The sequence below is a fragment of the Lontra canadensis genome, unplaced genomic scaffold (assembly GCF_010015895.1).
Source record: "Lontra canadensis isolate GAN:19392208 unplaced genomic scaffold, GSC_riverotter_1.0 scaffold5, whole genome shotgun sequence".
Taxonomy (NCBI): Eukaryota; Metazoa; Chordata; class Mammalia; order Carnivora; family Mustelidae; genus Lontra; species Lontra canadensis.
This window is the reverse complement of record NW_022630999.1, coordinates 4,071,951-4,095,449: the sequence shown is the minus strand read 5'-3', so window position 1 is coordinate 4,095,449 and position 23,499 is coordinate 4,071,951. Positions and strand designations below refer to the sequence as shown.

The 23,499-nt window shown below is 37.5% G+C and overlaps 1 protein-coding gene across 1 annotated transcript in view; it reads right to left on the bottom strand.

Moving 5' to 3' along the window:
• The window catches only part of WDR70 (WD repeat domain 70), a 294,218-nt gene that overhangs the window by 85,900 nt on the left and 184,819 nt on the right, over positions 1–23,499 (bottom strand). The window contains exon 10 of the mRNA XM_032851351.1: positions 20,845–21,019. Within this exon, the coding sequence (XP_032707242.1) occupies positions 20,845–21,019 (175 nt within the window). The remainder of the gene's footprint in view (positions 1–20,844; positions 21,020–23,499) is intronic.

Genomic DNA, 23,499 nt, shown 5'->3' with positions numbered 1-23,499 from the left:
CAGAGAGCCCCATGTGGGGCTCGATCCCAGGACCCCGGGATCATGACCTGAGCCAAAGCGGATGCTTAACCAACTGAGCCACCTAAGTGCCTGTGGGCATATAGTCTTGATGTAGTTCTCCTAACAACCTAACCAGACTATGAACATGAATGACTAAATTAAAAAAAGGCACACTTACTGACCTTCACCTAAGGACGAGGTACTGGTGCTTTGTAATTTCACAAAGGTTATCTCATTTGATCTGTATAACCACACGAAGATGAAGTTTATTATTCGGATAAGTAAACTGAAGCTTGGGAGGCAAAGTACTCTTTTTGTCCTACCAAACCTACCTACAGGGAACATAAAGAAGAGTGCAGAAAGATAAGTTCATTTGGGCTAACCTAGAATATTCACAATACTGGCTAATATTAATACTGTTTCTACAAAAAACTATACAAGTTCCAAACAATTTAAACCAGTGAACTTTTAGAATACAATCAACCTACTTGTCTACTATTATGAGTTTTATTTCCTAAGTATTAATTGTGCATAGATTTTTACAACAAAGATTTATATCATTCCAGAGTTGAATCTGTGTCTTTTCTTTAAAACTCCCAAAGTATCTAGTTCACTATTTGGTAATACTTAATTTTATATAATCAAGGATAATGATGAAGATTGCAATCACCATACTTGGTATAACACATTCTGAATTTCTATAGAAAACTCTGGGAATAATATAGAATCCCTTTAAAAATGAAGTAAGTGAGAAGATGGGGTGGGGGTTGGAAGAATTCAGCTATAGCAAGACAGATTTTAGGTGGTACAAGGAAATAGCATTTAATGGTAGTGAATCTCATAGAAAACTATTTTTAAAATTCTCCTACAATTCCAAGCCAAAGTCTTGATTTAGCACTGATTTGTCTTTTTACCTCCATAACACTTGCTAATTATCTCTTTAATACAGAAAAAAATTCAGACACAGAGCCTTGGCTGACAATAGTATCTAGCAAGTATTTATGATTGTTTTGTTTTTAATGCAATTTTAATAATTGCTACGTTCTATTAACAGCAACATTGGCTTTTTGCTTATGGTGGTGTTACAATGTTTCCCTTAGGAAGTGATTACTTCATGGGCACTGGGTATTTTTATGGCATGATGAGAAAGTTTTGAAACTAGAGAAAGCTGGTGGTTGCACAACACTGAGAACACACTAAACACCACAAAATTACATATTTTAAAATGAAAAAATAAAAATAAAATGGTTGTATGTTTATGTGCATTTTATCTCAATTTAAAAAGTATTTATAGCTGTAAAATAAAAAAACCCACAGCGAATATCATCATCAAGGGGAAAAGCTGAAAGCCTTCCCTTTGAGATCAGGAAAACAACAAGGACGTCCACTCTCACCACCGTTGTTCAACATAGTACTAGAAGTCCTAGCAACAGCAATCAGACAACCAAAAAAAATAAAAGGTATTCAAATTGGCAAAGAAGACATCAAACTCTTTCTCTTCACAGATGACAAGATACTTTACATGGAAAACCTAAAAGACTCCACTCTCAAACTACTAAAACTCATACAGCAATTCAGTACTGTGACAGGATACAAAATCAATGCACAGAAATCAGTTGCTTTCTTATATATTAACAAAGAAAATATAGAAAGGGAAATTAGAGAAGTGATTCCATTTACTATAGTACCAAGAACCAGAAGATACCTGGGAATAAACCTAACCAAAGAGGTAAAAGATCTGTACTTGAGGAACTACAGAACACTCATGAAAGAAACTGAAGAAGACACAAAAAGATGGAAGAGCATTCCCTGCTCCTGGATCGGAAGAATAAATATTGTTAAATTGTGTACGCTGCCCAGAGCAACCTATACTTTCAATGCCATACCAATCAAAATATCAACAGCATTTTTGAAAGTGCTGGAACAAACAATCCTAAAATTTGTATGGAACCAGAAGAGACCCAGAATCACCAAGGAAATGTCGAAAAAGAGAAACAAAGCTGGGGGCATCACGTTGCCTGATTTCAAGCTTTACTACAAAGCTGTGGTCACCAAGACAGCATGGTACTGGCACAAAAACAGACACACACAGACCAGTGGAACAGAGTAGAGAGCCCAGATATGGACACTCAACTCTATGGTCAAATAATTTTCAACTAAGCAGGAAAAAAATACACATTGGAAAAAAGACAGTCTCTTCAATACGTGATGCTGGGGAAATTGGACAGCCATATGTAGAAGAATGAAACTCGACCATTCTCTTACACCATACACAAAGATAAACTCAAAATGGATAAAAGACCTCAATGTGAGGCAGGAATCTATCAAAATCCTAGAGGAGAACACAGGCAGTAACCTCTTTACCATCAGCCACACCAACTTCTTTCAAGACATGTCCCCAAACGCAAAGGAAACAAAAGTGAAACTGAAATTTTGGGACTTCATCAAGATCAAAAGCTCCTGCATAGCAAAGGAAACAGTCAACGAAAGAGGCAACCAATGGAATGGGAGAAGATATTCACAAACGACACTACAGACAAAGGGCTGATATCCAAGATCTATAAAGGACTCCTCAAACTCAACACACACAAAACAGATAATCACGTCAAAAAATGGGCAGAAGACATGAACAGATACTTCTCCAAAGAAGACATAAAAATGGCTAACAGACACATGAAAAAATGTTCAGCATCATTAGCTATCAGGGAGATTCAAATCAAAACCACATTGAGATACCACCTTCCACCAGGTAGAATGGCCAAAATCAACAAGACAGTAAACAACATGTGTTGGAGAGGATGTGGAGAAAGGGGAACCCTCTTTTACTGTTGGTGGGAATGCAAGTTGGTGCAGCCACTTTGGAAAACAGTGTGGAGATTCCTTAAGAAATTAAAAATAGAGCTACCCTATAACCCTGCAACTGTACTACTGTGTATTTACCCTAAAGATACAGATGTAGTGAAAAGAAGGGCCATCTATACCCCAATGTTCATAGCAGCAATGGACACAATTGCCAAACTGTGGAAAAATCGGTGTTTTAAAATTAAGTAGTTAACGAGATAGCATAGAGAGATGGGAAAAGTTATGGGAATAGTACGCAAACAAATGAAGTTTGAGAAACACACTTAACTAATGAAACTGGACTGGATGAGTATGGTTGGGATTTCTGGGGGTAAACCACAGGAATCTCAAAGGTAGAGTCCTGGACAAACTAATTTTGGTAGCTTTTCAAGATACCAGCAACCTAGTACAGTCTAACGACTAGTGATTTCTGGTAGCATAGCAGATGTCCTGAAGGACTGAGGCAAAAATCCCAAGGCAGAGAAAGCATCTACTGCATCCATCCACCTCCTGTTCTAAATCTCAGCAGCTCCCCTTCCTGTCTCTCACCATTTGAAGGGACAGCTGTGTTCATGATGCCCGCTGGTCACTCAGTGCCCCAAGCCATTTCTTCTTCATCATCAGTCAGAGCTTCTGTTTTTGCAGTTTTGTGTGTGTGTGTGTGTGTGTGTGTGTGTGTGTGTGTGTGTGTTTTAAGATTTTATTTATTTATTTGTCAGAGAGCGAGAGCATAAGCAGGAAGACCAGGCAGAGGGAGAAGCAGGCTCCCCGTTGAGCAGGGAACCCGATACAGGACTTGAATCCAGGACCCTGTGATCATGACCTGAGTGGAAGGCAGACACTTAAGCAACTGAGCCATCCAGGAGACCCACAGAACTTTGGTTTTTTAAATGCAGGTTTTAATTGTATCCTGAAAGGATCGATAACCACAAGGTCACTGTAAAGATCAAATTATATCTGGGACATGCTTCGGAGGTATTTTGTAAACTCTGGATTCTAACTCATTAGTGGTTCATAAAATCAATTTAACAGATTATTACAAGTACAATGAGATAAAGTGAAATGAAAACAATTGGGAGTGCATTGTACATTGCAAGATCAGGAACTGTTTTGGTAAACTTCTATTTAAATTGCACGGGTGTGTGTATGTATGTGTGGGTGTGTGTCAGTCTGCACAAAGATACTTGTCGAGTCAGTCACAATGAAAATGTAACTTATTGTGGGCAAAAAGAAAGTAGTTTTACAAAACAAGTAAGTGCTTTCTCTCTGTTGTATGATCAGATTGAGACCATAAGAACTGTTTTTTGGAATAAAACAGGGTTATTATAGGATATACACAGCAATTGGTGACTTCACCACCTATCTCGTGAGGATCAGTGTTATCCACCCAAAGTAAAACTTTTACAGCAAAAAGTAAACATTTTTATCAGACAGCTGTGAGAATAACGCTTTATATAATTATAAATAAGTTAGGGCAATAACTTTAAAGATACTTCTGAATTAAGACTGGATCCTTACATTACTTTGTAGAAGAGAGTTAAAAGACAAAAACTCTGATACGGAACAAAACTGGTAAATATGTTAAATATGGCAAAGTGTTGAGAGTTACCAGAATCTGGAAATGCCCTGTAATTTGGGTATCATACATAAAAATAAGTTTCTGAGTTCTATGAAATATGGTAAATTATTATGGCTTGTATAATTAGTAGAAGAAGGATATTTTTAAAAAACAAAACAAAAAGAACAGGGACGTTCACTGTTAACACCAAGAGTTTTAGAGCTCAAGCCATTACTGGTTATGTCCCTTCTCCAGTTGCAACGAATCAAAGAGTAGGTTAAAAGAGAATGCACACAGCCCAGAGAACGCTTTCACATTTTTGGCTCAGACATTACTTTCTGTATATAAAATCCCCACTAGTGGCTCTATTGAGTGAACATTTAACATTTACTATGTTGTTTATAATGATTAAAACAGTAATGTTTGGCCTCTTCAGCTTACAAAATAAATCATAGATGTCTTGAAGCTGAGGAACATAGCTCAGGAAATATCCCTCCTAGAGAGGAATCCCTTATATAGGCTTTCTAGAGGCTATAGTCACCCTGCAGAGATCCACCATTTTAAATGACATAACAGCCCTATCTAGACAACTGCAAAGGAATTTACTCATGCTACAGAAGATGCAAAAACTCTTTTTTTTTTTTTAAAGATTCAGGGATTATTGTAAGTATCTGACTTTTTTTTTTTTTTAGATTTTATTTATTTATTTGACAGACAGAGATCTCAAGTACGCAGAGAGACAGGCAGAGAGAGAGGAGGAAGCAGGCTCCCTGCTGAGCAGAGCCCGATGTGGAGCTTGATCCCAGGACCCTGGGATCATGACCTGAGCTGAAGGCAGAGACTTAACTCACTGAGCCACCCAGGCACCGCAGTATCTGACTCTTGATATCAGCTCAAGTCATGATCTCAGGGTCCTGAGACTGAGTCTCACATAGGGCTCCACACTGGGCATGGGGCCTGCTTAAGATTCTCTCTCTTCCTCTCCTTCTGCTCCCCCCACCCCCACTCATGCTCGCTCGCTCTCTCTAGGAAGGAAGGAAGGAAGGAAGGAAATAGAATTAGGAAGCACTTACTCCACATTACCAAATGATGTAAGATAATCCTAAAAGTAAAACAAACTATTTAAAATTACCTAAAATAACACAAAATCAAAACAGATTTTCATGTAATCCAAATTCTCAACCCCAAACAGCCTACTTACTATTAAAAAATCAGACAGCATGGGGCACCTGGGTGGCTCAGTGGGTTAAGCCTCTGCCTTTGGCTCAGGTCATGATCCCAGTGTCCTGGGATCGAGCCCTGCATGGGGCTCTCTGCTCAGCAGGGAGCCTGCTTCCTCCTCTCTGCCTGTCTCTCTGCCTACTTATGATCTCTGTCTGTCAAATAAATAAATAAAATCTTAAAAAAAAATCAGAAAGAATGAAAAGGAATGATCCCAAAGATACAGATGATAGTAAAAAGAAGGGGCACATGCACCCCAACATTCACAGCAGCAACATCCACAATAGCCAAACTGTGGAAGGAACTGAGATGCCCTTCAATGGACGAATGGATAAAGAAGATGTGGTCCGTATATACGATAGAATATGACTCAGCCATCAGAAAGCATGAATACCCACCATCTGCATCGACATGGCTGATCAAATGTGTGGGTTTTTTAAAAAGATTTTATTTATCTATTTGACAGAGATCACAAGCAGGCAGAGAGGCGGGCAGAGAGAGCGGGGGAAGCAGGCTCCCTGCTGGGGCTCCATCCCAAGACCCCAGGATCACAACCCGAGCCGAAGGCAGGGCCTTAACCCACTGAGCCACCCAGGCGCCCTGATCAAATGTGTTTTATGGAGTCATTTCTCAAATTAAATGCTCTATTATTATACCAGTTGTTAAATAACAAAAATTCAACCAAACAAACTTTAAAAATGTAATTGGCTTTATTAATCAATGCATGAAATGGGCAGCATCCCTTCTAGCAAGTAGAGGGGAGCTCCACAGGGCTACAGAAAAGAAAGGGTTTTTAAAGATAGAGAGGGGGTGGACAAAAGGAAATTATTAACAAAGAATCCACTATTTTAGGCAAAGTTGCCCTCTTAAGGGTAACAGGAAGGGTCTCTCAGTAATTTTCCTAGTGCTGACCAGAAAATTCCCTGTTGACTGGCTAAAGGTTATATTCCTGGAGGGTTGAAACTAGAGATGGGTTAGGTATTATGTGTTGGTTTACTCACTTGGGGCCTTAACCTAAGTGATACCATTTTAGGCCTGTGGTTTTCTTTATAACACAGTGCACAACTCTTTAAAAAGGCATAATTCAAAATGCTGTGGAAAAATTACCTTTACATTAAATTTTACCCATTTGTCAATCTAGCTTCAAAAAAAGTCTCCAAAATCCAAACATTACCTCTACCACTACCACCCTGGTCCAAGAAATTACCTGGAAATCTGCAACAGCCAGCCCCCAGTCACCTTACTTCTACCTTTTGCCCCTTACAGTTATTCTCCATGCTAAGTGGCATGGAGTTTGGGGTTGCCAAAGGGGATGTGGGGTGGTGGTGGTGAGAATGGGTGAAATAGATGGAGGGGATTAAGAGGTACAAACTTCCAGTTATAAAATAAACAACTGTCACAGAGGTGAAAAATACAGCAAAGGAAATATACTCAATAACATTGTCTGGTGACAGATGGTAACTACACTTATCATGGTAAGTGTTTAGTAATGTATAGAACTGTTGGGTGTTATATGTAACTAATGAATCATTGAACACTGCATCAAACACTAATGATGTAGTATACAGTGGCTAACTGAATATAATAAAAAAAAACCACCTGCCGAATCATTATGTTGTGTACCTGAAAATAATATAACACAGTACATTAATGATACTTCAATTAAAAAAAAAAAAGTGGCCAGAGTGATTCTTTTAAGAATACAACTTGGATCAAGTCATTCTTCTAGAATCCGTCTAATGGCTTCCTATTATCCTAGAAGAATATTCAAACTCCTCTGAGGCCCTTTGACCCGACAGCCTCCCACCCCAACCTTTTCCCAAGTCTCATTCACTCTTTCCTAGGAAGGAAGGTAAGTACATTAATCTGACCTGTGCTTGTGGTAAAAAGTAACTGACAGCACTTGGCTTAGTTCTTCCCTTTTCCTTCTTGGGTGTAAACTGACCTTAAGGAGTAATTCTCCTCCCCTTTCCCATGCTCAAAGTCTTCCTGAGGCATACCTAGCCAGGTTCAGTGTTGGACGGGACCTGGGTGGCCAATACTGTCCAATGCTAGGAGTTAGACAGCAGGCATTTCTGGCTGTTATCCTCCTCCACCATCTGTGGCAAAGGCGGATTTGGGGCTTCATCTATCACGCTTTGGTGATTAGACTTATTTATTTATTTGCTTAGAACTCATGTAGGAAAGAGGGGTGCTAAATTATTAGGGCTACTAAAATACCCAACTCACTGAAACAAACACACATGCAGGGCTCACACACCTTACATGTGAGTACAGAAGAGAATCTAGAAATGCTTATCTCTGGGTGGAGTAGTTATACGTAACTCATGTTTTTCATATGCTTTTCTATTTCAAGTATTTTTACAAATAACTGTAGATTACTTTTATAATCAGAGAAAAAATAGCCCAAATTAACCTTCTCTGGGAACCATTACATAGGGGAAAGGTTGGCACCAGATTTTCAGAGGAAATCATAAGCTACGTGTTGGATACATGTCTAATGAAACTCAAAACAGAGTTACATAAGAACTGTCTCTAATCATGACTACAAGCCATGCAGATAAAAAAGTCTTACTTCTTTACAGGTATTTTATAATTACTTTAACAATTTGACTAAATTCAAGTCACCAAACAGTGACAAGACGTATTATCATTCTCTTGAATCTGTATAGCTCCTGTGGTCTATACATTCAGTGTAAAGAAAATGTAAGATTATACTAACTGCTTACTTACAATGTTTATACATTTGACTCAATAACAGCAGCTCTTAATTACATTTTTTTAAAGATTTTATTTATTTATTTGAGAGAGACAGAAAGATCATGAGCACATGAGCAGGGGTGGGGAGGGTAGAGGTAGAAGGAGAAGCAGACTCCCTGCTGAGCAGGGAGCCGGAGATCTCGATCCCAGGGCCCCAAGATTGTGACCTGAGCCCATGATACACTCAAGCAACAGAGACACCCGGGAACCCCTCTTATTCACGTATTTTACACTGGGGGTTTCAGCTAACCAATTTCCATTTTTTTCTGTTCTAATGATCAATACACATCCACAGATATTCATAGAAGTTTCTACTCCTACCACATTTAGGAGAAAATTCTAATTCTTCCAGTTTTACTTATAAGATAAATTGCTTTAAGAATACTTATAGTCTTATAAGAAAAATACTTAATTCAATTATAATTTTTCTTCTGGCTTCCCTGGGCAACTTTGATCAGTATATGATCATCTAAACCTAAGAATTTTTTCACACATTATTTTCATGTGTTATATTTTCTTCTTTCTGTATGTTAATACTGCATCAAGGCAGTGCATAAGTTCGGCCTTTTTCAGGATGCTGTGCAAAATTAGAATATGAAAGCAAGGATGTTTGGAAAATCTAAATATTGAGGGTATAGGTAAATTAAGTCCTTGAAATTTAATTCAGCAACTACTTATTAAATCCCTCCTACATGTGTTCCATACCCAGTAGATCCAAAGTTAAAGAAGAAAGGGGAAAAAAAAAACCCTGTCTCCAAAGAGCATGTAACAATGACCTGTAAACTTTTTTGTCCTTAGCCAATTTTTTTTTTAAGATTTTATTTATTTATTTGACAGAGAGAGAGAAAGAGCACAAGCAGGGGGAGTGGCAGAGGGAGAAGCAGGCTCCCCACAAAGCAGGGAGCCAGATGTAGGGCTCAATCCCAGGACCCTGGAATCATGACCTGAGTGGAAGGCAGACACTTAACCAACTGAGCCACCCAGGCGCCCCTGTCCTTAGCCAATTTAAATAGGGAAGAAGTTTACCTGCTTTATCTCTTCCTTCATTCCAGTGGCAAGAGAATTCAGGGTTTAAAGTTCCACTGTAGGAGCAGTTTTGAAAAGTTTATGACCCATTTTAATAATATGTCACTTTTTAAACATTTTTATCAAAATACAACTTAATACCATAAAATTTACCCATTGACATTGTATGATTCAATGCTTTTTAGTAAATTTGCAGAGCTGTGCAACCATCACCATACTCTAGCTTTAGAATCTCTCCACCAGCACCACTCCTTTGTGACCCATGCAGTACTGCCGCATAGTGATTAAGAGCACAGGTCCTAGTGCAGACTGCGGGGCTCCATGATTTGACCAGCCTCCAGCAAGCCAGTAAACCTTTCTCTGGTGGGTTTCAGTTTTCTCATCTAAAAATGTGGCTAATTGTAGCACCTCATAGTACAGTTCTGAGTGTCACATGAATTAACACATATATACTCAGAACAGTGGTTGGCACAAGGTGTCCAGTAATTATTAGCTATTATTAATATCAAGTGCTTTGGGGTGCCTGGGTGGCTCAGTGGGTTAAAGCCTCTGCTTTTGGCTCAGGTCATGATCCCAGGGTCCTGGTATCGAGCCCGGCATCAGGCTTTCTGCCCGGCGGGGAGCCTGCTTCCCCTTCTCTCCCTGCCTGCTGCTCTGCCTGCTTGTGATCTCTCTCTCTCTCTCTCTCTCTCTGTCAAATAAATACATAAAATCTTTAAAAAATATATCCTATGCTTTAAAAATGTATTTTTTGGAAAAAAAAAGACTGAAAATACTTTCAACACAAATAAACATCACTTCATACTGATGGCTGAAACAACCTGTAACAACACATTTATTTGATAATAAAAAAGCCTGATTAACAGTAATCAAAAATTGAAAAACAAGAATAATGGTAACTGAAAACAAAACCACCTCAAGATAAAACCTATGATGATCAGATAGCATCCATTCACTGACTCAACAAATATTTAGGGGGAATACATACTAAATGTCATGTCATGCTCTTTTTAGGGATGGGAAAATAGCAAATAAGAAAAAGTCCCTGACCCTATGAAGGTTTTGTTAGGAGGAGACAAACCAAATGAGCAGACAACTGAAAAATAAAACAAAATAATTATCCAGTGGTAAATGTTCTAAGGACAATAGTATACTTTAGGCAATGAGACAGAGATATAGGGTCAGGGAGAACAAGGGCACTACTCTAGAAAGAAATCAAGCCTTGCTCTAGAACTAGCCTTCTTAACGCATATTCTCTACTATTATACTGCTATGTGGTTCTTTGAGATGACATTTTGCCAGAGGTCAGAATGAGAAATTAGCTGCCAGAGCCAAAGCACTAAACCATGACAAAGGCCTACAAGCACCAAGGGTAACAAGTACAAAGGCTCCACAGCGGGACAAGGCTTAGTAGCATTTGAGGAATGGAAAGCGGTCAGCTAGTCTGGAGTTTAATGAGCATAAAGAAGGTAGGATGGGACACCTGGATGGTTCAGTCAGTTGAGTTTCCGACACTTGATTTGGGTTTAGGTCATGATCTCAGGGTCCTGAGCTGGAGCCTCGTGTCAGGCTCCCTGCTCAGTGGGGAGTCTGCTTTTCTCCCTCTCTTTCTGCCCCTCCCCCTGTCTGCATATGCTCTCTCTTCTCTCTCTCTCTCTCACTCTCAAATAAATAAATAAGTCTTATGGAAGAAGAAGAGGAAGAAGAAGAAGGGGAAGGAAAAGGAGGAGGAGGAGGATGGCAGGTGAGGTTGAAGAGAGAGGCAGACATTAAATTCTTGTACCATTTCACTATTTCAATCACCCCTTCCCTATCCAACTGCTTGCAGTAACATTAGGTCACTAATGGACATTTCTGGGGGAATTCACCATCACCATGGGCCAAACTGAGGCAAAGCATTCTTCACTTATTAAAATGATGAGATTTTAAAGTGGAAAATTATTTCTTAAAAAACATTCAACAGGGCTTACAGTCCTGGATAAATAATCTTCTGGCCCACCGTTCAGGAGCAGCCTGTAGGGAACAGCATCTGATCTGGCTTCCAAAGAATGAAATCACCACCTTCAGTGGGGGGCTCGCGGGAGAAGCACACAGGGCAAAGCGGTCAGTTTTGAGAAAGGCAGCAAGGCAGGAGAGGATGATCAGGAGGGAACAAAGTATAATTAAGTCTGATTTTTTTAAGAAGTTTTTCTATTTATGGAGAAAGTCGTGGGAGATATTCAAAGGCTGGTTAAAGATAAACTGAGAGGCTGTAGGTGTCAGTCAGAGGAAATATGAACTATATTCAGTATGTGGTGAGCACTGAAGCGGTGTGCGTTGCATTTAATGAGATTTAAACTGGAACTGGGTATACCAGAGGGAATGGGCAGAGAAGGGTGAGGATACCCAGAAACACAGGCTGGAGATGATGCAAGTCTGAAGTAGAAGGAAGGCAAAGGAGGTGAAACAGAGGGGGCGGATGTGAGGGCCACTAAAACACAGAATTTATAAGACTGACACTGGTTATAGGAAAGGGAAATTCAAAAAAAAAAAAAAAAAAAGGAAAAGAAAAGGGAAATTAGTAGGAGAAGAAGTTGTTTCAAAGAGTAATACTGTCAATAAGGAGAAGAAAGACTGAAAAAAAGAGGAAAAAGGAGGAAAAAGCTCAATTTGGTGCTTGGAAAGTCTTATATTTTATTCTTCAAAATACTCAGATTACATAATATCTTATGATGCGTCCTCAAAATATCAATTTTCCAGCTTCTCCAGGGCATTTGAAAGCACACTGGTTCGGGTCACTATTTTGTTCTTTGTGGTAGGTGCCAAGCACCCAGAATAGGGCTTGGACCAGAGAAGATGTTCAATAATTTCTGTGGAATCAATGATGTGATCTTTCTGCCTCCCTTCCATCTATCGGCCCCTCTTGCTCTTTGTTTTCTTCTCTACTGACCCAAGAACCCACACTGAACAACTATCTTACCAACATCCTTAATTACACGCCCCATTATCCTTCTGTTACATGTTTCCTCTGCTTCTCTCTCTGAGATTTCTTAGTATCTTCTCTATAAGCCTGGTGCCCGGGAAGTTCATGACCCATAGCTTAACGGGAGTCTTTTTCATTCACTGTAGTGAGTATTCAATGAGGCCTTCCTATCTGGAAAATTATGTTTTTTTCAGTTCTGATTTTTTTTTTTTTGAGAGGGAAGAGTAACTAATTCTTATCTAATTCCATCCTCCCTCTTCTAAATTTTCTTTTTCTAGACTTTTCAAGTCAAAATTCACCCTTTTAAAAGACTATCATTCTCAGTGTTTTATTCTCCTTTCTAGTAGATTTCTTTGGCTCTATCTTTCAACACTCCTATGGATGTCCACCCCCTAGTATCATCCATTTACTTTCCAATAGCTCCTGCTTGAATTCTAAATGTCCAAAAATTTTTCGTAGTATTCTGCTTAGTTTCTTGGTTGTAATATTTTCTCTTTTCTCTCTGGAATATTAATTATAGGATTTTTTTTCTTAAAATTTTCTTCTCTTTTCTACATTGCCTCTCTCCCTCCTCTGAGTTAGTCTGTTTGCTTTAATCTCTGTCTTTCATATTAAAAGATTTCCTCAAATGTCTGGTAACCCTCGTCTGTCCATTCATATGTAAGAGTAAGGTGCTAAAAAGCTGATTAGAAACACTATGTCAGGCTAGACAGTAAATATTTCAGGCTTTAAGGGCCATAGAGTCTGTTGCAACTCTGCTGCTGCAATGCAAAAACCACCCCAGGCAATATGACAATGAATGAGCGAGGCTGCTCTGATAAAATTTTATGACTATGAAATCTGAAGTCACATAATTTTCATGTCGTGAAATATTGTTCATATTTTGATTTTTTAAAAGATTTTATTTGTTCATTTGAAAGAGACACAGTGAAAAGAGGGAACACAAGTAGGGGGAGTGCAAGAGGGAGGAGCAGGGAACCCGAATGCAGGGCTCGATCCCAGGATACCGATCCCAGGACACTGGTATCATGACCTGAGCCCAAGGTAGACACTTAATGACTGAGGCACCCAAGTACCCCAATACTTTGACTTTTTGAAACGTTGTGTATCATTGAAGTAGGCAGAATAATGCCCCCCAAAGATTTCCACATCTTAGTTCCTTAAATCTGTGAATAAGTTATTTTACATGGCAAAAGGGGAATTAAGGTTTCAGACTGAATTAATATTGAGAAAATTGATCTTAAAATAGGGAGACAATTCCAGATTACTGAGTTGATCCAATGTAATCACAAGGGTCTTTAAAAGTGAAAGAGGGAAACAGAAGAGAAGGTCACCATGTTGTGATGTGAAGGGACTCCACTCACTGTTGTTGGCCTTGAAGATGGAGGAAAGGGGCCATGAGCCAAGGAATGTGGGTGACTCTTACTAGCTGGAAAAGGCAAGAAAACAGATGTTCTCCTGAAGCCTCCAGAAAGGAACACAGCCCTTAACTACCTTACTTTTGGTGCAGTAAGACCTCTAACCCACAAAAATGTAAGATAATAAATTCGTGTTTTAAATCACTAAGTTTGCGATAATTTATTACATGAGACAACGATACAACCATTTAAAAATGTAAATGCCCTTCTGAGCTTGCAGGCCATAGGAAACCAGATGGTGGGCTATATTTGGCACACGGGGTGTATTTTGCTAAGCTGTGGTACTGGCCCTTGAACCAACTGCCTGAGACGAAATCTCAATTCTGTCACTTACTGACTGTAATCTTTGATAGGCAACTCAACCTCTTTGTGCCTTATCTCTCCCTTTGCAAAGTGATGATAGTAATAGTACTTGCATCACAGGAATGCGATAAGGATTAAATGAAATATTACACATCAAGTGTTTAAAATACCACCTACCCCACAGGAAGCACCAGTAATTGTTATTATAGTAACAATGGGGAGGGGGGGGAAACACACCTCCACATAAGGATATTCCCCTTATCGCAGCTTTACCTGGAATACAGTCTCTAACACCCAAAAGTAATTCTTTGGTGTTCTGTCAGGGTGAGGGAAGAGGAGGGATGAACAGTGATATGGTTGCACATGACAGAGAAGGGACCCAAAGGATAAGTTGGTTGGACTTTTACTGGCTGCTCCCACCACTGCTAAGGTTTCCGCTTTTCTCTCCTTGGCTAAGTCAGTTACCATTCCTGCATCTGGTTTCCAGCTTCCAAAAGTGTCTTGAGTTCTCTTTTCTGCTGTCATCTCCCCTCTAATTCTCTTCATCCATGCTCTTAAAAATGCCCTTTCTGTCATTTTAGTGGTGTTTCAGGAGAGAGCCGAGTGGAATGTGTTTAATTTACCCTATTTAACTGAAAGTATTAAAATGCAATTGCTCTATTATTCCTGACCTCAAAAAACAAGGACAATAATCACTTATATTTAAAAGAAAATCTTTTAACCTAACTTTTTCTCATTTAAAAAATGTTGTTTCTAACAGTATACAACATTTCCTAAAAGCATTATAAGTAAAACTTTAAAGCTTTCATTAAAATAATTGACAAATTAGAACTTAACTTCAGGGCCTGCAAGTAATTTTGTGCAAGTCTGATGATTATTTGTGTTGTGAGACAATGACATACTTTTTTGAAAAGTAAACTTCGAAAAATATGCCTGTTAAAAACACTATAGAACAATCTGTATGTCACATGTTTTCCCCTGAGCGTTTATTTAAAAAGGTAATTACAGTTCATACATCTAATCAGGCACACTAGCCGGTGGGTACATAACATTCTCATTAATTGATGGTGACTGTATTTTTATACATTGAATGACAGCTGTAATAGGGATCTACATTCTCATCTTTCTAAGCCACACCTTCAGTCACCAAGAAATCTGGAAATTCATGACACGTTCACAGTCAGAGTTCAAAAGCATCCTGAGATCCAACCACTCTACAAAAACTGTAAGCTGATTAGAAGCTAAAGAGTAAAAGGAGAAAGAAGACCGATAGTTAACCAAGAAACTGTTACATGCAAGTCCCATTCTGGGTACTTTTAATATATTACCTAACATATTCCTCAAAATAATCTGATGAGATGGCGATCATGCCCTCATTTCCTGAATCAGGAAAACGATGTATAAAATGCTCAGGAAAAATATACTCTCTCTCTATATATATATATAGAGAGAGAGAGAGAGAGTATAAATATACTATATATAGTTAATTATATATAATTATATATGTAATTAATATATATACTATATACATATTATATATATGTGTATGTATACACACACACACACACATATATATATGTGTGTATATATATGTCCAAAGAATGTGTTATGTGTTTTTATATGAACAGAAGAAATCGTTAGATACTCATGAGACCATACAACATTGGAATATTTTAAAAGTCAGAAATTAGGCTTGAGAGCCATGAAAATAGTTTTTAAAAATCTACCTATGTTAATACAGATTGTATATTCATACATATACATATACGTTCATACATATACATATACTATATATACATATATATATATTATGTTTTATATATACCTATATATAAAATACAAGGCACAGCAGATAGTCTCCAATAGTGAGGAATGATTTCTGTGAGACTTCAAGCAACTTAGAGGTACCCAGGAACTCAAGTGCCATCCCTCCCACAAAACATTCTTTTTATTCTGCTTTATTTTCCTTGTGGTAGTTGCCATTATCTGAAATTAGCTTGATGGCAATTTTAAAAGAAAAGATTCAAAACATTTTGAGAAATAACAATCTCAAAAGAACCTTTCAATGTGACTACTTTGACACAGAATAGCCCTTGTTATGTTGGTTAGTAAAATAATAGCATTATTAGTCTGTAATCCCAACTGATTCCCTTGGTTATTTAATTCCATACCTCTGAGAGGTCCTGACTATGCATATACCCTGACCCTCTAAGCCTTCCTTAACTCTTCCATATTCTGGACACTCATCAGGTAGCATCTGGTTATAAATTATCTTACAGATTATTCTCCTTTTTACAAACTACCTAATGAGTTTAAATTTCTTTTGTTTCATTCTCAGTGAGGTGGTAGGTGTTCCAAAATACCAGGTGAAATGCTCCTAATATAGACAGCTAACTAGCTAGCTAGATACAGATACAGAGATATGGAGAAAAGTACAGAAAAATACATACCAGGTAATTTACAAGCATTTGGGGGTAGAGACAGAATAATGAGAACAAAGAAGTTAATAAAAATAAATAAATTCTTTGAAAAGTCTCTTTCACATGTGTAATATTATGATCCTATTTAAATAAAGAAATTAGAGGTCTACCTATTCACTTACAAGTAAAAAAAAGCAAACTGCAAATTCTCTCTCTATATAAAAACAAAACCTTTTAAGGCACGTTTATACAAAAATAAAGGGAAAGGTGAAAAAGGACATAAATCAACCTAAGCTCAACATGGGTTACCTGACAGTGACTGAAGACATTTAAAGATCTGTAGTGCACTAGATCTAAGCTGCTCCTGGTAACTTTATTTCCCACAGTCTCTCCCCTTTATACCTGTTCTCTTACACACTGGGGCTTCATTTGCCCAGAAACTTATCTCCCAACGTCATTACAGATCCTGCCCAAGCCCTTCTCTGATCCATACCAACCACTCTCTAGGGCAGCTGATAGGAAGGGCGCTGATCAGCCCCTGAGCTGAAGAAATGCATCTCTGTAAGATCTCTTAGGCTTGAAGTTTTCCTGATAGGGGGCTGCAGTATGTGGTCATTTTTCCAAAAGGCATAGCCCCAGAATTTGGGCAGGCAATGCAGGCAAAAGGAGAAGTAAGAGGCAATCAGGTGGCAAGTGGATCAAGCTGCTGCTGACAGTCCTCTACTGCCAAAAGGAACAACTTCGGATACTATTCCCTCCCATCACCTGTGTCTAGGGAAGGCAAAAATAAATAAATAAATAGGATGGTCCCCATTTTCCTGCCAAAATCTTAGTTTATAAATACTGATTGCAATACAAGCAAATACAGCATGTTCTTTTAGTAAAGGGTCTAGCATATCATAGATTCTTAACAGACATTAAAGAACAGCAACACTGCTTTGAAAAAACATGTCCAAATAATGTGCTATGTGTTTTTATATGAACAGAAGAAACCGTTAGATACTCATGAGACTATACAACGCTGGAATATTTTAAAAGTCAGAAATTAGGCGTGAGAGCCATGAAAATAGTTTTTAAAAATCTACCTATGTTAATACAGATTGTATATTCATACATTATTAAGGATATACCCAAAATTACCTCAGTCTATTTCTCCCCTATCTCTTCTCTATCTCTATTTCATTGTGGTTTCATAGAAATAGAAGTTTTTTTTTTTTATATTGCTATTTTTAAATGTCTTCCCAGAAACAAACTGACAACCTTATTTTGCTACCCTTGCAGAATACATTCATTCATTCCTTCATTCAACAAACCATTGTTGAAGATCTACTGTATATTAGGTACTGTTCTTTGCTCTGGGAATCCAACAGGGAGTGAAATAGACAATAATCCTTTCTCTATGGAGCCAATATCCTACTGGAGGCAAACAGCCAATAAACAAGTATGGAAGATATACAGTGGAGTATGTAAGATGCTGATCAGCATGACAGAAGAAAATAAGAGGGGATAGAAGAGTGCCACTGGTAGGGAGAAGGCTGCAATTTTTTGTAGGGTGGAGTCAGGGAGACCTTGCCGAGAAGAGAAAATGTGAGCAAAGGACTCAAAGAGGTGAGGGGGAAAAGCCACGCGAGCACATAGGAGGAGCACGGTGCGGGCTGAGCTGGCCTCTGCACACATGGAACCTGAGAGCGCACGCTGTTACCTCCCCATGTCACCTCCCACTGCTCCGCACCTCCCTCACCTTACTCCAACCACACACTGGCTTTCTTGCCACTGCTCAGATGTACGCTGGTGAATGGGGGCTGAGGGACCAAGGAGGCACTGCAGACCTGTAGAAGCTCCTCTGAAAAGCTCTTCCCTCAAACGGACAGACGGGCCATCATTCATGACTTCTGAAAGGGATGTTGGGCAAACAAACACTCCTCTTAAGCAGCACTTTCCAACAGAACTCTCTGCAGTGACGGGAATGTTCTTGATCTGTGCTGTTCAGTAAGTAGCACATAACTAGACACATGTGGCTACTTGGTACTTGAAAAGTGCCACGTGACTAAGGAACTGAAATTGCAAATTTTAATTTATTTAAATTGAAACAGTCAAATGTGGCTAGTGGCGACAATACTGGCCAACGTAATTCTAGAGCAGAGGTAGGTCTTGATAACACAGGAATTTAACACTAATAGACACCTTACTTCTAAAAAAGAAATATTTCATTTAATTTGCTAAATTCTCTAATGAGAATTCTATGATTAAGTAGGGCAATTATGATAGTTTTACTTGTCACAAAACACACACATGTATTAATCACTATTTACCATCTAATTCTCCGGCTACTACACAGAAAAACGACTGCTATTAGGTTTTGTTTTGTTTTATTTTGTTTTTAATCTCAGCTTTAGTGTTTCCCTGCAGATAATTTATTATTGCTGAAGTAATAATAAGAAATTTGGTAAAATTCTGTCCTTAAATCCAGCTGTATTTCCTGCTAGCAAGTTTTTCTTCTCCATTTGATTTGTCTTTAGGTGACAGATGTACATGCAAATGTAAAAATGTGAATAAAAATAAACAGGATGTTATATAATACGCTATAACTTCACGTACTACTAAATTCTAAGAAAACAGAACAAAGACTATAATTAGGAAAAATAGCTTAAAAGATGGCGGGGAGTAAATTAACATTTAAAAAGCTTTATTTTTTACAAAAATGGAAATAGAAGATACTCATTATCTTAGGAGATATTCAAAGCTAATCTTTAAAAACTATACTCAACTTTATAAGAATATATGGGTTCTAAGAGAAAGGCACACAAATATGCACATACTAAGACACCACTATTAAAGCTACACAAGAAAACTTCATGTCTTAGAATTTTTATGTTTAATCCAACAGCACCCAGAGACGATGAAAGCCAGTTACTAAAAAATTTATTGCTTGGTTAAAACTCAGTTTACAATTCAAAGGATTTTTAAGATCTCTGTGCTGTTATGAAGCTTTATAGGGTTTACAATGGAGATGAAAACAGAAATAAAAAGATCTGACAAACAGAAAATGCCAAAGATATTTCCAGCATTATCAACATGGATTCTTTTTTCCCTATCATTACTTTTTACCTCACTCTAAGACAAATGATTTTAACCCATCTGCCTAAAAGACAACAATGTCTCCTAGGGTGTCTTTCAAAACGTAAATGTATGATGGGCAATTTTATTTGAAAGACTATTTTTATAATTTTTAAACTAGAACTAGAATATAAACTCCAAAGGGCAGGAGTTTTTTATAATCTGCAGTATTCCCAGTGTCTACAATAGTGCCTATCATGTAGTAGAGTTACTTAATAAATTCTTTTTTTTTAAAGATTTTATTTATTTATTTGACAGACAGAGATCACAAGCAGGCAGAGAGGCAGGCAGAGAGAGAGGGGGAAGCAGGCTCCCCGCTGAGCAGAGAGCCTAATGCAGGGCTCGACCCCACGACCCTGGGACCATGACCAGAGCCAAAGGCAGAGGGGTTTTAACCCACTGAGCCACCCAGGCACCCCAATAAATTCTAACAAATTACTAAATTAATCATTTTATCAGGATCTTTAATTAAAATAAAGATAACCAAATACTATTACAACATTAGTGTAGATTTTCATTTTAACATTGGTAAAATAGAATCATTCCACTTATCAAAAAATCTTGTTGTACCATCTCTACATAGAACAAAACCCTTTCTAAAGTTTATTGAATTCCCAGAATCCAAAGACTTTCATATTCATTATTTCACAGAATTGTTTACATAGAATTCTGTGATCCCTTCCAATTCAAAAATTTATTTATTCTAATAATGATCTAAAACTGTAAAAGGAAATCTGAAACCCGAATATTCAAATGGAATGTCATGGAATGTCAAAACAAAATATTATTTAAATTACTACAAAAATAATTGCAAAACAACTGATGGACCATCCTATACATATGGTTTTCTTAAATCTTTTAAAGGGTATTTTCTAGTATTCTGCTTAGTCTTGTTTTACACTACTATCAAATCCTTCGCTTTCAAAATCAAGTACACTGAGACACCAAATAATAAAACTGCACTATGCTTTTTAAATTTTATACTAAAAGATCTACTCTATTTTAAAAACAAAATCTCATACACATTGGAAAATACTGAGTTGGAACGTTTGCTGAAATGCTGTTTACTGCAAACGTCCCAATGTTTTATCAACTAACACTGAAGTTTAAATTAGGGCTAAACTCAGGAAACTGACCTTCATAATATTTTAACATGATGTTTGTCTTTATAAGGTGGTTTTCTTCTAAGAAAAGTGGACTTGAATGTCCTAGACTTACAGTCAAATTTCGGTCCCAGATCTGTATGCTTCCATTCTGGCAGGCAGCTGCTATGAGGTTTCCATCTCTACTATATGTGCACGTGGTGGGAATTACTTTTTTACCCTGCATCGTCCGTGGTTTAAACACACTTCTTTGCTTCCTTGGATTTTCAACTTCCCATGTCCTCACAGTCCTAAAAACAATAAAAAGAGATTTTCATTTACATAAAAGAAAGGAGTTTAAAATTCAGAAGAGCTTATAAAAACTGCTTCACCTCTTAAGCATATAAATCTAATAATTATTTTTAAAATAAAATGTGTACTGTAAAACACTCTCCACTTATAAATGAAGTTACTCACTGGAATAAAGTGAACCATCTGAATCATGTTGTCTTCAAATCAAACAGCAAGTAGCAAATTCTACTTCAAATCTATCAGTGTTGTAGGTTCTGACCCTCTATAACACTGGCCTCCAAACAACTCTGACTATACACTTCGATCAGTAAAACTGTTGAATATACACCTCCTATATACACACATTAATTTCTAAATTAGTTACACGTGTTAATGCACTGTTATATAATACACACCAGAAAACACACTGAAAAAATAAGTCACGAAAGAATGATGTCCCCCTCTAGGGCACAGGCAAAGATTTCATGCCTCTGGGGGAGAAGCAGAAACAAAATTGTCTGCCCCTGAGCTTTCAACAAGTAACAAAAAACAGCAGGCTAGGACTGGGGGAAATACAGAGTACCCGCCTGCTCACATCACAGGCAAAGGAACACTGCCACTAAGGAAAGCTAAAACAAGATCCTTATGACCCAGGGTGGGGGAAAGGGGAACCATAAAATACAGAAAACCAAAGATGAGTTCAGCAAATTCTTGGCAGAAACTATCCAAGCCAAAGCACTATGGAACAACATCTCTAAAGTTCTAAAAGAAAAGAAAAAAAAAAAAGTCAATCTAATATTCTATAGGCAGCAAAAATATATTTCAAAAATAAGGTAAATACTTTCTCAGATGAATGAAAGCTGAGATAATTCATTTCCTTCAGACATGTACTAAAAGAAATGTTAAAGGAAGTTCTTTAAGAAGAACAAATACGATGCAAATGGAAATCTGAATCTACACAAAGAAATGAAGATTGCCAGAAATGGTAAAAATGAAGATAAATTTAAGAGACATTTAAAAAAAATGTTTAAATCTCTTTGAAAGATAAATGGCTGAAGTAAAACAATGTATTATAAGATTTATAGCATATGTTCAAGTAAAATGTATGTCAACAATAGCACAAAGGTTAGGAGGAAGACACGGAAGTATAGTTTTATACTATACTGGAAATGGTGGAATATTATTTGAAGAGAGATTCTGATGGAAATGAAATAAAAACAGGAAGGGATAATAAAGAAGAACTATGGGATAAACATAAACCAAAGAGCACAATGGTAGGTTTAATCCAGTCTCATAAATCATTACATTAATTAGAAATCATCTAAAAACGCTAATTAAAAGGCAAAAATTGTCAGACTGGATTACGTAAAAGCAAGACCCAGCTGATTACACAAAAATGGGGGCACCTGGGTGGCTCAGTCAGTTAAGCATCCAACTCTTGGTTTCCACTCAGGTCATGATTTCAGGGTCCTGGGATCGAGTCCCATGATGGGCTCCATGCTCAGTGCGGAGCTTGCTTGTCCCTCTCCCTCCACCTCTACCCCTATCCCCAGCTCATGTGCGTGCATACTTTCCCTCTCTCTAAAATAAATTAATTAAAAAAAAATAAAAACAAAATAAAATAAAAAAATTTTTAAAATATACACAAATGTTTAAATATAAAGACTTAGATGGGGTAACAGTAAAAAGATGGGGGGAAAATATGCCAGGTGAACATAATCAAAAGAAAGCTGGAGTAACCAACCATATTAATGTCTACAAAGTGGACTTCAGAACAAGGAATAAATCTAGAGACAAAGAGCAAACTTACATAATGCTAAAGAGCCCATCAATCAAGAAGACATAACAATCCTAAATGCATATGCCACTAATAAGAGAGGTTCGAAATAGGAAAGCAAACTTAATAGAAATAAAATTAAATAAAGCAAACCCATATTTATATTTGTATACTTCAACACTCTTCTCTCAGTGACTGATAGAACAGGTATACCCCACCCTGCCCACCTCCAAAATTAGTAAGGATACAGAAGACCTCAAAAACAATGCCAAACAATTGAGCTAATTGACATTTATTTAACACTTCACCCAACTATAACTGAATGTGCCTTCTTTTCAAGTACACACTGAACATACTCTGGGTCATAAAGCAAATATTAACACACTAAAAATGACCAAAATCAAAGCATGTACACTGTCAAAAAGTAAAATTAAGCAATCAATAACAGAAATGTATCTGAAAATGTATCTTTTCTAAAACATTAAGAAATTAAGAAATAGAATTCTAAATAATCCATGGGTCCAAAAAAAAAATCACAAAGGATAGCAGAAAAAACTCTGAATACAATAAATATTAAAATATATACCAAAATTTATGGTATTCAGCTAAAACAAACAAACAACAACAACAACAAAAAAAACAGAAGGAAAATACAGCATGAATTATATATAATAGAAAAAAAAAAAGGCTGGAATCAAAAACCTAAGATTCAACCTTAAGGAA